We start from the raw sequence: 19,780 nt of genomic DNA on the forward strand, positions 1-19,780 counted from the left end.
TTTTCAGACTGTGGGGTCCAAACTTTCTAAAAACTCCCAGTATGGGGGCATCAACATTGAATTCATGGCAAATATAGTAGACTCATTCACAAATTTGATTGTTGTGGCGCAGGCCGTAAAGTGTGTGACACACTATCCATAAGTGAACTGGGATACGTATCCAGCCAGGACCAAGCCAGCTAAAAGCTCCCTGTCTTGCCTTTGCTTACATTCGTAATCTTTCCAAACATTACCTCATCAGTACACACACATGCACGCATATACTATACATGTACTTAGCCTTTACCCTTATCTGTATCCACCATCTGCACACACACACACACACACACACACACACACACACACACACACACACACACACACACACACACACACACACACACACACACACACACACACACACACACGAATAGTGAATGCGTGCTCTTTTTCCTATAAGAATAGGGCCACACTCATTTTCATGCAGGACAAAGCAGTGAAAATTAAAGTTGATGAAGTGACAGATTAACTGGCATTGCTGACTCTAAAGCTCCACTTGGAGCGATGACATTCATTTGGTGCTCAGTCTGTTTGGAACAGAACAGACCCATTTACGGTTGCTGCTGACAACCAAGATATTCGTAGGTCATACCCCACACCAGGTTTTCAACCTGTGCCATTTAAATTCTTCTGTAATGCGGTTGATGCATTGAACATCCCAGAGGCTAACACAGTGTTAATCACAATCAGGGCATCAACCAATGCACATTATGCATCAGAAATATGGGTCTTTTGTGGGCGTCTGGGTTAGTGTGGCAGTCTATTCTGTTGCCTACCAACACGGAAATTGCCGGGTCGAATCCCCGTGTTACCTCCGGCTTGGTCAGGCGTCCGTACAGACACAATTGCCCATGTCTGCGGATGGGAAGCTGGATGTGCGTATATGTCCTGGTCGCTGCACTAGCGTCTCCTCTGGTCGGTACGCCTGTTCGGGGGGGGGGGGGGACTGGGGGGAATAACGTAATCCTCCCATGCGCTATGTCCCCCTCGTGAAACTCCTTGCTGTCAGGTGAAAAGTGGCTGGCAACTCCACATGTATCGGAGGAGGCATGTGGTAGTCTGCAGCCCTTCTTGGATCGCAGAGGTGGTGGAGCAGCAACTGAGACAGCTTGGAAGAGTGGTCTAATTGGCCAGATACAATTGGGGGGGGGGGATTAAAAAAAATAAATATGGATATTTTAAGATGTAATATAGGGAGATAGTAACCTGTCTCTCATCTACCACATATCCCCTCGTGCTGGCATGCATCAGCAGATTGATTTTAAAAATTGAACACACAACTTGCCTTTTTCTATCCTGCAGAGATAGCAGTATTCCCTCACTTTTTTTTCTTCTGTGAATATAGTAAACAAAGTTGGTTTTTTAAATGTTTTGCACATATGTGATGGGCTGTTCTTCAACCTAGGCTCCTATACACTTCTCACAAAATGCAAAGTGTGCAGTGTTTTATGAGTTTTGATCTGTTTTTCAAATTAATTTATATTTGATGGCTTTTCAGGGTGGAAGTACAGGAGACTGTGAACCGATGCCAGACTTTTCTCTCTTCCTAAAACAGCGCAAGACAAACAGGTGTTGTCTGGTGGTTCCTCATTTTCTATAATTTTTCCAAGGCTAAACATCAATCAGTTATTCCAAAAAATGGGAGATGAGGAAATTAAACCTACAAAGTCTGCAGTGGTGAAAGTGGAAAAAAGAAATGCATTATCATAGGGAAACAATCACTCACCTTGTTATGACCAAAGAGATTGAATGATTTCTTAATTTCTGTAGATCAATAATCCTGGAAGAAGTTTTTCCCGTTGGAAAGAGGTCCTTTTAGTGGTTTTGCGGTGGAAACCGAGAAATTTCTTAGATCTCTTTCCCCGTCTCTCTCTCTGCGTCTTTTCTCTCGCTCTCTCTTTCCTCTCTGAAGGTACAGGCACTTGCAGCGGACTGCCTCTCACTCCTTCAAGCTAGTTTCTGCTTTTTAACTCCTCTCGTCTCTGCCTGATCCCAACCTGGGAAATGCCTCTCGCTCACCTCAGTTTCTGATGGAAAAACGTTCACTCTTGGGTTTGTGGATTCATCCAAACATCCGGCAACAGAGGTTTTACTCACACCAAATGAGGGCAGGATTTGCGATACAGCTGCAGACATAACACAAATGTGATGATATTGAATAGGAGGTGAATGTGCAGAATTTCTGGTGTAAATGCTCACGAATCTTGACATGGCCCAAACGTTTTCTCCACAAAGACACTGTGCTGGCGTTTCTTGTTTATCATCCTGAGGTCTTTTCCTTAAAATCAAACATATTCTCAGCTTCTGTGCATTTCTATTGTCTCTTAAAAGGTCAGTTGGCAGGATTTGGAAGAGTTGTGTTTGGACGAGTTCTCCAAAACTTGGCTGCAGACATCTTGAAGGTACCCGACTACCATGTAATGGATGCATTTACACACGGTGGCCCGCTACCTCAATGAGTCAACAGTTTTCGGGGTCACATCTGTCAGTTGGGAGGCGGATGCTGTTGTGGCATGAGTAGGTGCCAATGGCAGAAACAATCATGAAGATTTTCTCCTTAAAAGGCTCATTAATAAGTGGTTATAGTGCCAACCACAGCAGAACTAATGCTCTCTCAAAACTTGGCCCCAAGCTGGTCCCCATCGTTGAATTGCTAATTTGTGAAAGAATACAAACAGCATCCAGGTTGCATGGCGGTCTATTCCGTTGCCTACTAACACAGGGATCGCCAGATCGAATCCCTGTGTTACCTCCGGCTTGGTCGGGCGTCCCTACAGACACAATTGGCTGTGTCTGTGGGTGGGAAGCCAGATGTGAGTATGTGTCCTGGTTGCTGCACTAGTGCCTCCTCTGGTCGGTCGGGCACCTGTTCGGGGGGGGGGAACTGGGGAGAATAGTGTGATCCTCCCACATGCTACATCCCCCTGGCGAAACTCCTCACTGTCAGGTGAAAAGAAGCGGCTGGTGACTCCACATGTATCGGAGGAGGCTTGTGGTAGTCTGCAGCCCTCCCCAGATCAGCAGAGGGGGTGGAACAGCGATAGGGATGGCTCGGAAGAGTGGGGTAATTGGCCGGATACAATTGGGGAGAAAAAGGGGGGAAAATGCCCCCCCCAAAAAAATTCAAACACGCAAACTTGTGAGACAAGACATAACTGGATAACCAAAACATAACATGAACACATATTTGTCGATGAAATTTGATTTTAATAGATAAATAGATATCTCATCTTTGTTTTTTTTGTTTTTCACACAGCAGCGGAGCTAGAACTGGATTTTGCTTTCCCTCACAGAGCTTTTCCTGTTCAGGGATTAGCTTGCCAGTAATTGCATCTGGTGAGACAGACTCGCCGGTTTACATTTGGTCTAACTGTAAAAACACAACCAGGGTCCACATTTACCGGGCCTCTCTGAGTTGGAGGGCTGATGTAGCACCGCTGAACCATCTCGCCTTTCAGCCACTCGTTTAAGGTGAAAAACCGATGCTAGATCAATTCGACTTCAATGCTGTCAGCACGGATGAGTGAGCCCGGGGGGACCTCGTTAAAAAAAAAACCCAATGACGAGATAACATTTAAAGAGGTCATCCTGTAGAATCAAGTTCAACACAAATCTTCAAACATTGCCCTGTGGTCAATAACACAACACAGTTTTGCATGTCCAGAGTTAACGCATACAGTAGAGGTAGGTGCTACGTCATGTGTGTTTAACTCTTAGGGCACGTGAGAGGACGGGCAGACACAGCTCTTTAGAAAACATCCACTCACGGTGACACTTAACGCGTCATTACCTTAAGTGCACCTCATTAGAACAGAGAATAAATGAATAAAGGCAGTCCGACCTTGATCACAAGCAGAGAGAAGGTGGAGAACACTGGGCTCCTGATGTGGGCACCAGGGTGATTCTTTGTGAAAATGTCTAATCACAGGTAAGACTGACAAAGTACTATTACAGGTACACACATAGCTTAAAAAGAAATGCTAAAAATACACGATATACTGTATACTGTAAAATCTGTCACACTTATGCCTTCCTAAATACATACATACATCATGTCACCCATATCAAATGCATAAAGATGCACATCATTCATCGGCAGCACATGAACAGTATACGGAACAGTTACAGTGATATGGAATGGAAATAAAGTGCAAGTTACCATGATGTGTGTGTGTGTGTGTGTGTGTGTGTGTGTGTGTGTGTGTGATACAGTACATGGAAATGTATGCTTGTGTTTGTTAGGTACACGTGTTAGGCTACATAAAAGATGAATGTATCATACACCAGAGAGGCAGTGTGGTGCATGAATTGCTGGGTCGGTATTAAGAGCAGGTCCAGTCAGCAGGACAACAGCCTGGCGGTCATCATACCACTCTCCTGGTGTTGGCTTCACGCTGTAGCTGTTATATAAGGTGGAGGAGCCTGCTTGGGAGGCACACCCATGCTGTCATCATATGGAGGTAGTAATACCTGGAGATTAAGATAAGGTAAGGATGACAACCTTTAGTATGACTCCCTTAATTGTGCCAGATATTCACATTTCTTTATTGTCTTACAGGAAGCAACACCAAAATGTGACCACAAATGTAACAGCAGCACCTTTTCCAATCAATGTCTGTGCAAAGTTCTTGCATAAGTTGTGCAAATGTGACAAGTATTGGTGCAATTTATAATGAAATATTTACAAGCTCAGAGAACAGAAATAACTGGAATGTGAATTCTGAATAATAAAGCTAAACTGCAGGATTTCAACTTCATATGTACTGGATATATAATGTGTTTACTGTTGGGGTGCAGGGCAGTGATGGAGGGTCACAGGGATGGGCCTAATTGCCAGACAGGTGTGTAAATCATGAAAGTCCCTCCATGGTGATGGGTGACCTGCATGATCTTCAGACAAGGACAAGTGATTTAATGCCAAAAACTGTGCTCAGCTTACTTTAAGAGCCACGTGGGTGGGTGTGAGAGAGTGTATGTCAGAGTCATTAGGAATTCTCCCATTGGATGTATTACACATATGTATCAACCGACCCGACCACAGCACTTCTGATGTATAGCCATGCTACAAGGTGGTGGTGGTGTGTGTGTGTGTGTGTGTGTGTGTGTGTGTGTGTGTGTGTGTGTGTGTGTGTGTGTGTGTGTGTGTGTGTGTGTGTGTGCACGTGCAGCTGCAGACCTTATTGAATATGACCAGCACTAATTGAGGAAAGCACAGCTGCGGTAGTAATGCTGGAGGTTTGGTAGCTGTGCTAGGCTACTGTTCTTCTGGCACTTTTTTATAATCATGTCAGTGGTTTGGACAGCTGCCTCCTGTTTTCCCTTTACAGCTCATATGTTTTACACATCATGAATCTGTGGAAGTCGCACTCAATTTGTCAAACTCCAAAACATCACGTCATGCCGGTGTACATTCAGCATAATGTGAAGCTGCTGAGTGCAGTCAACTGTTTCAAACGGTGTAGAATGTTGCACTTTAAGGAGCCTCATACCACTGAATATATCTACTGTAATATAAATATACAGAGTAAAAAAATACAGGTTTCTTTACATTCAACTGGAATTCACCGTACTGCATGGCCAAATATGAAGCAATTATTGGCCTCGGCTCAAATGGCGGTGCTCTGTTTATCACCACACTGGAATACGTTAAAAACCAAGTTTCCTCAAAGCTCAACTGCTCCATCAGGAAAAGCTGAATTTTTCATCTCCATGTTTGGGTCAAGAAGAGTGTTGTAATAAGAGCGTGGGCAGCAGGGTGGAAGCAGCCAGGTGGCCAGACCAGTTCAACAGTGCACCAGCAGGAGACCTGCTAACACATCAAGAGCTAATTTACTGCACACACACCGAGGCCCAGCCATGATCACAATGGCTTTGCCAGCATGGAGCCCCGTCTATCCATCCAATTCCATCCAGGCATCCTGACTATCTTGTGTAAAACTACTATATATATATGACACACTTCCCTTCTCCCCCACCAATATGTCTTTCCAGTAGGAATACTGGCTTGAGGAGAGGAAACCTACGCATACAGTAAAAACTGTGAATTTTGGACTGGAATGACCAAACATCCCATGGAATGCTGTGGGATTTGTATTTTTGTCACTGAAATAGTGTTGAAGCCAATCAAGACCAGAAAATATCAATTTATCCATTTTAAACGTATTCGTATTAGTTATCATTGATTTTGTTTGGTTAACCTCCACCCTCAAGTAATATCTGTCGGTATGTAAATCTTCCTTTATATTTACTTAATCGACTGGAAGCGTAGAAAGCATTTTCATTTGTTCTGACCATACGTCTCTGTTACCAGTCAAGAGTGGAACAAGTATTTGTTCAATTGTTCCTTTGGCTTGAAGAGTGTGTGGATTATCACTGCGGATATGAAAATGCCAAGAAGAAGAAAGCCACTTTATTTTTGTCATTCAGTTACAGTGAAATGTGTCCTCTGTGTTTAACTCATCCTATTGTATAGGAGCAGTGGGCAGCTGCAGCACCTGGGGACCAACTCCAGTTCTTTACATTGCCTTGCTCAGGGGCACAGACCCTAACATTGCATGTCTTTTTGATGGTGGGAGGAAACCGGAGCACCCGGAGGAAACCCATGCAGACACGGGGAGAACATGCAAACTCCACACAGAAAGGACCTGGGACGGCCTGGGGTTCGAACCCAGGACTTTCTTGCTGTGAGGCAACAGTACTAACCACTGGGCCACCGTGCCGTCACATTTGTAGGGTAACAGCTCATCAGAAAAGATGATGTGTGTTCACACAGGTGGTCTTATAGGAAAAAAGAAAAATATCTGCAGAAATGCCAGCTTTGTTTTTTTGCTGATGTAGCTTGGCATTGCGTGAAACTGAACAGCTTAAATGTGAACACAGGTTGAGTCTAACCGTCATCTTTCTTCCCTGCTTTTAGTCATGATGGTGACAGGAACTTCGGTGAGGTAAAAAGATGCGTAACAGTGACTTACCGTGGTATCACTGGTCGTAACGTAGAACAGCATTTCAGCAGTGGCTCTTGCACACACGTACTTGTAGCAGTTCCATACACAAGCAATCAAGTAGGCCTGGCATCAGATAGGCGAAGAATAGACAAAGCAGACGTTATTTAAAACCTGTGGTTAACCACAAATAACTATGACCAATACTGTTTCATTCAAAGTAATTCCTACTGACAAAACAACTCATCTCGTCAGTAAATTCACACCGACAGTGTAAATGTGGACACAAATCTATCCACACCTATATTTAATCACTGAAAACCTTATTTTCAGGTGCCACCTGAGGGTTGTTCTTTACTTGACAGTTTTGGAAAGCAACTTCCCTTTGCTTTCCGCCAACCATTAAACTTAAAAAAAAATCCCTCCACTGCTCAGGATGTGGCCCACTACTAGAATTCTTTGGCCAACCGCATTAATACCATCTGCTACATCCATCCATTCACATTGGACAAATGTTGACCGAAGTCTACAACTCTATATAACACCCAATCCAATACTCAGTCTTCTCAGTTATTTTAGCAGCCTCCTCGGGAATCGGCTGATGTAGTTCACAGATCAATTTACTGTAATGGAGATTGTTCACGCCCACACAGTCAAATGCAAATTTGCAAAGTGCCATCAATCACAAACTAGTCCAGCCAGCATTGCTGTTTTATTCTGAAGGCACCAAGACAGTCATTCGTTTCATTTTATTCTGTTAAACAGATTTTTTTATAATCTCAAACCAACTAGGTAGTAATTCAAATAAGAAAATATAGTGTAGCTGCAAGCAAGGCCAAATAGGAAAAAGACCTGAAAAGAAAATACCATAGGTGGCATATGAACAGATATAAGAGACAGAACAGTTACTGCGTCATTACAAACTGATCATATTTGTGATACACATTTTGAGGTGGCAACATCCCCTCATCCATTCATCCATTATCCAAGCTGCTTATCCTAATTAGGGTCACGGGATGCTGGAGCCTATCCCAGCAGTCATTGGACACCCCCATCAGTGTATTTTAAAATGTTTTTTACTTGTGGTGACTAACCTTTGTTTTTAATTCCTGTACAAAAATCCTGATGTGTGGACCAGTGGTAACTGAGTTATGACTACTTTCCTGCTTTAGCTATGCACCTCCATCAACTTTATTGGCTAATCGTGGCTATTTTATCTTTCCATTAGACTTGTTTATTGTACATTCCCATCTTGGCCTCATATAGGTGTGCACTATTTTTGCTGTAAATGGGTCAAAAAATTTCCCTCGAGGTGAAAGAAAAACTTAGTTAGTGGATTGAAGTCCAATATGGATGAAGGAGCAAGATATTTTGAATAATAGTTGGTCTTGGCCAGATTCTGTATACTACATTTTGTGGAAACTGCCCAACCACATCAGGAGGTTTGGAGACTAGAGTTCTGGGATTAGTGGCTCTCCCTGCTGGTCAGTTTCTAAATGTCTTTGTGCAGCAATTTCCTGTGCATTTGACATGTACAGTGAAGGCCTACTTTATGAGGACTGTACCAATGATGGTAAAAATGATGACCGTTTTTCTTCATAGCCACGCATTTGTCATGTTGATCAGTTATTGGCAGCCATGTTGTATATTCATTTGCACCTGTTTATTTTTTAGTGTATCACAGAAAGCTGAATCAGTTCATCTGGATGCATTTATTTCTGTGATTTTCTAACCCAGATGAATTGATTCAACTTTCTGTGATTTTCTTACCTGGATTATTGAGCGTGCATAAAGAGATTATTTAGTGTATGTATATATCTAAATTTTCTTGCCAAAATCGTCAGTGGCAAAGATGCAGAGTACATGATTCCGAACATGCATACCATGTTTTGTATCAGTTGCACTTAGTATTAGAGATATGGTCTTTTAAAGGACCAGTGTGTAGGATTTAGGGGGATGTATTGGCAGAAATGGAATATAATATTCATAACTTTATGTTCATTAGTGTATAATCACCTGAAATTGGGAATCATGTTTTCATTAGCTTAGAATGAGCTCTTCATATCTACATAGGGAGAAGGTCCTCTTCCGAGGAACCCGCCATGTTTCTACAGTAGGCCCGAACAGACAAACCAAACACTGGCCCCAGAGAGGGCTTTTTTGCACTTTTACGTTGACGTGACAGCTTGAAATTGGTGGCCCTGGCGCGAATGCACCAGTTGCGCTGGCACCTGAAGGCCACCGTAGATTCTCCTACGCTTGGAAAGGGAGGAGTGAGCATAGGGGTACCCAGTTGGTTACAATCTTCAACCTTAGCGCTAGATGCCACTAAATCCTACACACTGGTCCTTTAAGTCCACCCATCCAGCCATTATCTATACCCTCTTATCCAATTCAAGGTCGCGGGGGGGGGGGGGGGGGGCCTAGTGTGACATTTAATCATAGGATCCCCATCTGGACAACAGGAGTAACGATTCTCCTCTGCACACCACTTACTATCATTTTACCACGTTTGAAGTTATCTTTACATATCATCTCAAAGGAAATGAGAGAAGATGAATAACAACAATTACAACAATGACAGCCAATAAACCCCCAGAAAAAAAGAAATGACTGTCACATTGAAGATTGGTTGTCATCATCATTGCATTGTAAACATATAAAAACACTTAGAAACTCCATGAATGTTATCTTTTAAAGGGAAGTAAACCACAAACATCATCTACAATAAGGGATTGATATGCAGCCACTGTCCGTTTGCATTCATCTTTCCCTAACTGTCTCATTTTATGCTCCACCAGTTTTACTTACAGCAAATTCAAGAGACAGATTAGTCAAAAGACTTTTTACAAAGCATGAAAGTGAGGTACATAAGTACTGAAGAGAGGAACTGGCAGACTATTTATCATAGTGAGACCAAGTCTTTCCAGCAAATGAGGATTGCCAAAAGCAACACTGACAAAACTTATGATAAGTGGATTTCTTTCTATAGTTAGAAACTGTTTTTTTTGGGGGGGGGGGTGAGTGATTTTAAATGAACCACTCCTGCCAAGAACTTGGAGCAGCTAAAGGGACGTCACATGAACTGCCATAAAAATGAGCAGACTATTGACCACCTTTTTTCAGGCAACTAAGACTTTTCATCTCATATCTTTTAAAGCCATCCTTGTTTGGAATTTACAGGACCCTTGTTTCCAAATCAACACAAAATCCAACTAAAGCTATGTCTAGACAATGGGTTAACATAAAAACATACTAGCATATTTCAATAATTTGCAGTGAACTTTGTTTCCCTCATTGTAATAAAATAAAGTATGCAGCTGATATGTGCATGATGGTGCTGTGAAGAGCAATAAGCGTCACTGCACAGTAGAACATAGTGAAAATACAAGAAGTGGAGTTTACCTTAAAGCCTAGAATACAACTAATGAAGATGAGTACGATGAGGACCAAACACACGTTACTGAGAGCACCAATCTCCTCTTTGTAGGGGAAGTTGTCCGGCTGGATGGGACATCAACAAAACCAAGGTCAGCAAGCAAATGAAAGCAATTTGGGTCAAAAGAGGCTAAAGCTATTAAAGAAACATCAGAAATACCCACCACTATGTACGCAAGTCATTACTGATGGTGTAGTAAAATGCTGATTACCCCCAAGAACATTATTTACAAAGCTTTTGATTATCAGTAATACCAATAGTCAATAATCACTATCCGGATAAAAACTGTCACTGTCTTCATCCGTTCATTGTATGAAAAACAAACTCCAGCATGCCTACCAGTTGCTGCAGGTAATCCTGTATAGTGTTCGGGTAGACCACAATGCTGACAGCAACCAGGGTGTTGAGTGCAAAGTCAAATATTTGGTAGCAAAAAAATGGGATGATCCAGGCTGCATGCAGCTGAAAGAAAAATAACATTCGTGTTTGGGGTGGGGGAATACTGTTTAAACAACACAGAAGAGACAAATAGGTTCATCTAACAGACTGGATTGAAACTGAGCTATTTAAACACTGAGAACATAAATCACACTCTACAGGCCATTGCACGCCAAGACCGAATTCTTCATTCGAAAATTTCACTCATTTAAAAAAATTAATCGGACCGCACATTTTGTTCATTACATTTACAACTCCAACTTCAAAAAAGCCATCCATCATAATGTTTTAGGTGCAGTTTTGATTTGGAGTTTTTTTTTGTATTTTTTTTTATCTTTCAATAAACTCTCAGAGATTTTTGAGAGTTGTTGGAAACCTTAAGAAGGAGGTCATGGGACAATTAAAGTGAATCTGAAATAATACAGAGCTTGTTGTTTTCCCGAAGATTTTCTGGATCCCTGCAATATATGTCTGGCTCAGTGAAATAATGTAGGTTATTGTGTCATTATGGCAGGGCAAACTTGTCTTGCTTACCAACCTGCACCACAGCAAACAACTCTACAACTTCACAACACAGAGAAATGTATTTGATGTTCTGGATTAACAAAGAAAAAAAATCTAAGAAACCATTGGCGTCTACACAGATTAAGGTTGCAACAGTTTTCCACTGTAATGCAGAAACAGTCAACAGGAGTACGGTACAATTACAATCAGCAATGCCTTACAGTGGAAATGCATTACTAGCTTACCTTGCATGCACCGTAAGTTGCCATCCCACAAATAAGTATCATCAGCAGGGAGATTGCTGAGGCAATGCACATATCTGGATCAAATTGGAGAAAAACGAAGTGATATAAGCATGGGCTTTGACGTCAAGGGATTTATATGGTGATTTATACCTTGGCAAACTAACTTTATCTAATCTTTCAGCGTTAGATACTGAAAGGCCGTTCTGGATGTAAACGACTCATTTTCAGATAAAACTTCGGAAAACATCCACAGCAGCGAGTAAAGTAGATGCAGAGACTTTTAACTAATCCTCACAGGAGATGAATAACATAGCGTATTGCCTCTGCCAGATATGGATCTAACCCTGACTTCATGTCAGTGTGACCTGGCATCAATTCCAAATCATTTCCTTACATAAGAATAGTCTCAGGTCCAAATTGATTGTGACACCACTTGGGGGGAATTCTATCGAACAACCTTTCTCGTCTTTGTACCACTACAATGCCAATAATCCACAGCAAATTCTAGATTTACATTCCGCTTTTGTACATTGTGGTCCATTTGTTTACATGGTTTACATGACTTGTGATAAGATGATACTGTACACACAGAACACTGCCCCCCCCACGTATAATTCAACTTAATGCCAACAGTCTACTATATCAGACCTTTGAAAGTCAAACACTGATCGTCACGAGTGAAAGAATTTGTAATGGTGGATTTCCAACACCAATGTTTTAGTAGTGTCATTTCAATATTATCTAAATAAATAAAATATCTGCAGATTATCTAAAACTGTCCTAGATGAGTCATTTTCACACTTATCATTTAAAAGAGGTGACAAACTTTCAAAAGCATATGGAGCATAAATTGTTCCAAATCATCTCAAAAGATACACAACAGTCACTTCAACCCATTGTCTAAAACTGTGTATTCGACACACTGTTTAATAAATACAACACATTTCAGTGCCTTTTTCTCCTGGAGCACATCGGTTCTGTGACAGTAGTCCGCTTTAATCATTACAGCCTGAATCTGAGCTGACTGCAGCTAGCCGGACATACAGTAAGGGATGGCAGGGCTACCTAATCCCCAGGATCTGGGACAATAGCGTTAGCCCCAGTCAAGCTGCCCTCACTTCAGTGGTTTACACATCAGATTAGACCTGCAACATATGCTGTGGACCACCTCCAATCTGATTGTCCCACACTACACCTGGCTGGTGCACAACATGTGCAAACAGCATTAGACACATGCGTCTGTTGTCTTGGAAGACTGGTTTTCTTAGTGCTGGGATTGTATTTCATACTGACTGCAACTGTTCGGAGATGCAGACTTCAATTAGATATTCCACTGTCCAGACAAACATAAAGCTGGCAGGAAAACCAGTTGGAGAAAATGTGGAGGTTGCTCATTTTGTGGAAGAGGTCCTCCACCTATTTATCAACAATCTGGCTTATCTTGGTCATTCATTCATTCATAAAATGGCTCGGTGTCCTATCGCAGCTGCTTTGTCCTAAGTACTCATATGGCCGAATCTTATTTTATGCACAAGAAATCTAAAAAAAAATGTCCCATCCATACAAGACTGTTACTGTTTTATCATATGCTAAGGCCACTGCCCAAATCCCTTCACTAACTTAAGGACTTAGCATGCAAAAGAGACACAGGGTGCTTTGTAATATGCGGTGTACTTTACAGTCTAGGTTTACGAGGCTGCTGTGAGTGTTGGGTCGCTGGTGTTCACCTGTACACAATAGGTGGCAACCCTTTAAATTACACGCCATTCATTGCATAGAAGTAACTGAGCAACTGTTGCGTAAAATAGATGTAATTGAATTAAGATGAGTGGTAATTACTGAGTAAAATATAATTAAAATAGGGGCTTTTCTAAATCTCTAGTTTGCATTTTTGCTGTCATAATGCGCTCTTAGATATAGTCTACATAAAACACTGTACGAGGTTAATTCAAAAATCACATGTATGTTGAATCGTTTGTGTTGTTACTCAGTTATGTTACGCAGCAGAAATGTCAACATTCAAGGTTTAACGTCTAACAACTTCCTTGCAACACAAAGGATTCAAAGTATTTGAGTTTGGCACAATATGATTTTCAAGTTTACCCCATACAGTGTTTGATGTAAGCTATATGTCCCCATTATAATGACAGGGATGCAAACTAGAGATCTAAAAAAAGCCCCTATTTTACCCATATATATATATATATATATATACAGTGCATCCGGAAAGTATTCACACCCCTTCACTTTCCCCACATTTTGTTATGGTACAGCCTTATTCCAAAACGGATTAAATTCATTTTTTTTCTCATCAATCTACATACAATACCACAATATGCCAGACAAAAGGAGTTATCTACCAAGCTACGGTGACAAGAAATGACAATGGCAAAATAGAGACATACGTCGGTCAACAGAGGGAACATTCAAAAAGAGGTTTAATGCACGTGTGTAGCTTTTGAAACAACCACATAAAGAATGCAACATTTTTGAGCCGTTATATTTGGTCACTGGCGGGCAGAAACATTAATTATTCAACCACCTGGAAAATCCTCTCAAACAACAAAGCATATATTCAACCAGTAGTAAAATGTGCAATCTATCCATCCATCCATTGCCTTAACCGCTTATCCTGGTCTCAGGGTCGCGGGGATGCTGGAGCCTATTCCAGCAGTCATTGGGCAGCAGGCGGGGAGACACCCTGGACAGGCCGCCAGGCCATTACAGGGCCGAGACACACACACACACATATTCTTTCCTAGGAACAATTTAGTACCGCCAGTTCACCTGACTTACATGTCTTTGGACTGTGGAAGGAAACCGGAGGAATATGTCTAGCTGAAAATTATTTTATCAATTGCAAACCAGAAATGTCTACATTGAATAGCAGGAATGAATTGGCCAGCAGTTGCAGACATAGATATAAGCATCTATTTTGTAATAAATGAATCACGCCAATAGACAAATACCATTAATCTTGTATGTACCCTACCCCCCCAACACACACACACACACACCCACACATACACACTGGACGATTAGCCATTACATGTTCTTGAATTTTTCTCCTCCCCCCCATTTTTCTCCCCAGTTGTACCTCACCCTTCCGAGCCATCCCGCCGTCCTGGTCGCTGTTCCACCCCCTCTGCTGATCTGGGGAGGGCTGCAGACTACCACATGTCTCCTCCGATACATGTGGAGTCACCAGCTGCTTCTCTTCACCTGACAGTGAGGAGTTTCACCAGTGGGACGTAGCGCATGGGAGGATCACGCTATTCCCCCCAGTTCCTCCTCGCCTGGAACAGGTGCCCCGACCGACCAGAGGAGGCGCTAGTGCACCGATCAGGACACATACCCACATCCGGCTTCCCACCCGCAGACACGGCCAATTGTGTCTATAGGGACGCCCGACCAAGCCAGCGGTAACACGGGGATTTGAACCCCCAATCTCTGTGTTGGTAGGCAACGGAATAGACCGCCACGCCACCTGGATGCCCCTTGAATTTTTGAATGTAGGCACCTCCCCCCTCCCCATTAGACGTTGTGCACGTGATGTGCATGATGAGGCAGTTAATATGTTATGTTCTTTCCCGTATAACCTTTTTCACAGCTGATCATTTCTTATGGCATGAAACAGGATTGTACTGTCTCAAAGAATTTACTTGAATCACTGGATTATTTTGCTCCTTATTTGTTGAGCATGTTTCCTATTGCTAAGTGTTTCTTTTAATGAAGTTTATATATATCTATCTATATATATATATATATAGATAGATAGATATACACTACCGTTCAAAAGTTTGGGATCACCCAAACAATTTTGTGTTTTCCATGAAAAGTCACACTTATTCACCACCATATGTTGTGAAATGAATAGAAAATAGAGTCAAGACATTGACAAGGTTAGAAATAATGATTTGTATTTGAAATAAGATTTTTTTTACATCAAACTTTGCTTTCGTCAAAGAATCCTCCATTTGCAGCAATTACAGCATTGCAGACGTTTGGCATTCTAGCTGTTAATTTGTTGAGGTAATCTGGAGAAATTGCACCCCATGCTTCCAGAAGCAGCTCCCACAAGTTGGATTGGTTGGATGGGCACTTCTTGCGTACCATACGGTCAAGCTGCTCCCACAACAGCTCAATGGGGTTCAGATCTGGTGACTGCGCTGGCCACTCCATTACCGATAGAATACCAGCTGCCTGCTTCTGCTCTAAATAGTTCTTGCACAATTTGGAGGTGTGTTTAGGGTCATTGTCCTGTTGTAGGATGAAATTGGCTCCAATCAAGCGCTGTCCACTGGGTATGGCATGGCGTTGCAAAATGGAGTGATAGCCTTCCTTATTCAGAATCCCTTTTACCCTGTACAAATCTCCCACCTTACCAGCACCAAAGCAACCCCAGACCATCACATTACCTCCACCATGCTTAACAGATGGCGTCAGGCATTCTTCCAGCATCTTTTCATTTGTTCTGCGTCTCACAAACGTTCTTCTTTGTGATCCAAACACCTCAAACTTGGATTCATCCGTCCACAACACTTTTTTCCAGTCTTCCTCTGTCCAATGTCTGTGTTCTTTTGCCCATCTTAATCTTTTTCTTTTATTGGTCAGTCTCAGATATGGCTTTTTCTTTGCCACTCTGCCCTGAAGCCCAGAATCCCGCAGCCGCCTCTTCACTGTAGATGTTGACACTGGTGTTTTGCGGGTACTATTTAATGAAGATGCCAGTTGGGGACCTGTGAGGCGTCTGTTTCTCAAACTAGAGACTCTAATGTACTTATCTTCTTGCTCAGTTGTGCAACGCGGCCTCCCACTTCTTTTTCTACTCTGGTTAGAGCCTGTTTGTGCTGTCCTCTGAAGGGAGTAGTACACACCGGTGTAGGAAATCTTCAATTTCTTAGCAATTTCTCGCATGGAATAGCCTTCATTTCTAAGAACAAGAATAGACTGTCGAGTTTCAGATGAAAGTTCTCTTTTTCTGGCCATTTTGAGCGTTTAATTGACCCCACAAATGTGATGCTCCAGAAACTCAATCTGCTCAAAGGAAGGTCAGTTTTGTAGCTTCTGTAACGAGCTAAACTGTTTTCAGATGTGTGAACATGATTGCACAAGGGTTTTCTAATCATCAAATAGACTTCTGAGCCAATGAGCAAACACATTGTACCATTAGAACACTGGAGTGATAGTTGCTTGAAATGGGCCTCTATACACCTATGTAGATATTGCACCAAAAACCAGACATTTGCAGCTAGAATAGTCATTTACCACATTAGCAATGTATAGAGTGTATTTCTTTAAAGTTAAGACTAGTTTAAAGTTATCTTCATTGAACAGTACAGTGCTTTTCCTTCAAAAATATGGACATTTCAATGTGATCCCAAACTTTTGAACGGTAGTGTATATAAACCTTCAATGGTAGGGGAAGTGCTCAACAAACAAGGAGCAAAATAATCCATTATATATATATATCCCAGTTATCACCATTCATCATCGTTCACTTACATCTGCCTTACAGGTGAGTTACTCAGGTGTCGGTGTGTATTGAATGGTCAGTAATCTAAAGCATTCAGGCTGTGAAGTTGACTAAAATGTTATATTTTCTGGGCTGCTTACTTGCATCATCCATGACATGGAGATCGTTGGCCAGCTCAGCGCTGGTCAAGTGGTACTGCTCAGGATCACTGAGAGCAGTGAGCAGGATGAGTAACACCACCGCATTGATGAGCTTAAAAGACACAAGACATATGGACAGATAAAGACAGCAATTTGGGTAGACGGACACGTACGGCTGACAGTGACACCGTTTACACTTGGTTTTAAAATGTGTTTTTGGGCGATCGGATCACAAGTGGACAGCAAGACACATCACGGTTTACACTTGTGTCTATCATGCGTCTCCAAATGCGTCCTGCTGACCACTTGTGATCAGATTTCATTGCTCCGAAGAAGAAGATTTCGTTACTGTCTACGTCATTTCCGCTACAAGATCAACGGGTCTTAGTCAAGCGCCAGATTTGCCGACTAACTATCTGTGAAAACAGTAGCTAATGTTTCAAGATGTTTCAAGCACTAATATACATGTATGGACTATTCCAACTATTGAGATTGACAGGACCGATTCTTCTGCCCAAATGGAGATTAGGCATCTTGTTTCACTTGTACGCCAACCATGTACACTCTCCTCTCTCCATTTTTCGAAAGTTGGCGCGCTGTTACCAAAACGACCACCACATCCTGCATTGATGACGTATTTTCCTGTTACGGCCTTGTCGGGGACGCACCAGGACGCATTAGCGTTTACACTACAAAAGATATGGGGTCAAATGCGTCCCAGACCACCTCGGCAAGTGGTTTGAGTAACAGATTCACAAAACGTTTTGGTGGTCGCTTGCACTTGTATTTAGCGCTGTCCACTTGTTATCCGATCGCAAAAAAAACGCATTTTAAAACCAAGTGTAAACGGGGTGAGGGGGCGCTTTTGTGAACCATTAAGGAAGAAAAAAATGTGAATGTGTAGAGCCGAAGGAACGGAGAAGACCGTAGGTTCACACTTTAGCCGTGTAGGCAACTTTCTTTAATCAACGGTAAATCAGAGAGACAACAAAACCACAGCTCGACTGAGCGGAGGTGGCAAGAATAATCAGAAAACTGGCTGAACAACCATAACTTAACCCTGCGTTAACCTGCCAGGGCAACCCCGACTTAACCCTTAGTTCCTGGGGTGAATTCTATCCCCAATACGTGTCCACCACAAATGCACCAAAAGGTATCTTGAAACATGCACTAGTCTAGATTTTATATGGGACCTTTCCACTTCTGCAAGACCTGATGGAGGAGCCCCGATGTTGTCTTAATTACATGTTTACACACTGGCCTTTTCCTTTTCTGCATTATACTTCCATTTTTAAAGTCTGTGTTCTTTTTTGAAAAAAAAAACATTTGACGTAAGCAGAAAACAAGTCAAATTGCTGGTGCGTTAAAAAAGCAAATTAAATAGATTTGGAAATATAAGTCTTTGTTTTGGTCCAGCAAACACAGTTAATTATGCAGATGACTCATTCATCCGCATCCATCAGATGGTCCTCATGGAAAATTCAGTGCGGCCAATGGGCAAGCTGACGCCACATCTGCCACCTGAAGACACTCGGTGGTAATGTATCCCTGGAAATTGGACACAGGTTTTTTTTTTCCACTGGTGGTTTGTTTGTTTTTGCTTTGTTTTTTCGGGGAGGGGGGGGGGTTCCGAGTCAATCTTCCCCTGGACGTGTTAGTTGATTAGAACTATGCAGTAAACAACATGATTAAACAGCTAAAAAAATATCTATGCAATATCTATATCTACGTTCCCCTGTACTACTTTTGTCGTAGCCCTTATCAATACGCAAGTCACTTACTTCTAATCTCTACCATCATGTTTTAATGGCGGACATCCCCGGTGTGTTTATATTTTCATCCGTAAATAAAAGCACTCACCATGTACCAGACCCCCAGGATGATGGTGCCTGTGCGGACGTGGCAGCACAAACAGCAGTTAGTGGAAGACCAGCGGTCCCACGGGGAGATCGTCATCTCGATACCTGTCTGTTTTGTTGGGTTGTTTTTGTTTGTTTGTTTGTTTGTTTGTTTTTCAAAGCTCATTTGCACCTCTCTCAATATATGTAACGAGCGAGCCGACGTCGACGTTGAAGACTGTCCTTCCAGACAACCGGATCTGCTTTTTAACCTGTCTGCAACTACCGTGCGCAGCGAATTAACGGCGCGCGGTTCACTAATCCGGTTTGATTGACTAACAGCGCACCACGTGACCGGCTGGAGGCTCGAGCGGCCGCTGACGTAACACGCCTCCTCTCCAGGACGAGATGAGACGGAGCTCCGGCAAACGTGACGGGAGGCACAATGCAATGTCGCTTATTGGAGAACTCCCCCCCCCCCCCCCCCTTTTGAAAATACTTCTCAATCACACGCTGCTTTTGGTGCGTGTTGTGCGGTTTCAGATGTCAGGTGTGGCGATGTTTCAAAATGGGGATTAGTGCAAAGCCAGGGATTTGACCGAACAGCCCACCGCCTATCTAAACAGGCACCTGGACGAATTAACAAGAGATGTGACAAATGAGATCGGTACAGATCCGTCACTTACGTACATCAAGGAAATGGCAAAATCTGGAGAGCAC

The 19,780-nt window shown here is 42.4% G+C and overlaps 1 protein-coding gene across 1 annotated transcript; it reads right to left on the reverse strand.

The window, feature by feature from the left end:
- Window positions 1–4,428: 4,428 nt before the first annotated feature.
- LOC130118506 (lysosomal-associated transmembrane protein 4B-like) lies at window positions 4,429–19,178 on the reverse strand. Its single transcript, XM_056286958.1, has 7 exons — window positions 19,083–19,178; window positions 17,223–17,334; window positions 11,607–11,680; window positions 10,759–10,881; window positions 10,386–10,484; window positions 7,011–7,106; window positions 4,429–4,509 (listed from the first exon to the last, which is right to left on the reverse strand). Exons 1-7 carry the CDS (start codon window positions 19,176–19,178, stop codon window positions 4,429–4,431), a joined length of 681 nt encoding a protein of 226 aa, XP_056142933.1.
- Window positions 19,179–19,780: the final 602 nt, after the last annotated feature.

Source organism: Lampris incognitus, chromosome 9 (assembly GCF_029633865.1).
Source record: "Lampris incognitus isolate fLamInc1 chromosome 9, fLamInc1.hap2, whole genome shotgun sequence".
NCBI lineage: Eukaryota > Metazoa > Chordata > Actinopteri > Lampriformes > Lampridae > Lampris > Lampris incognitus.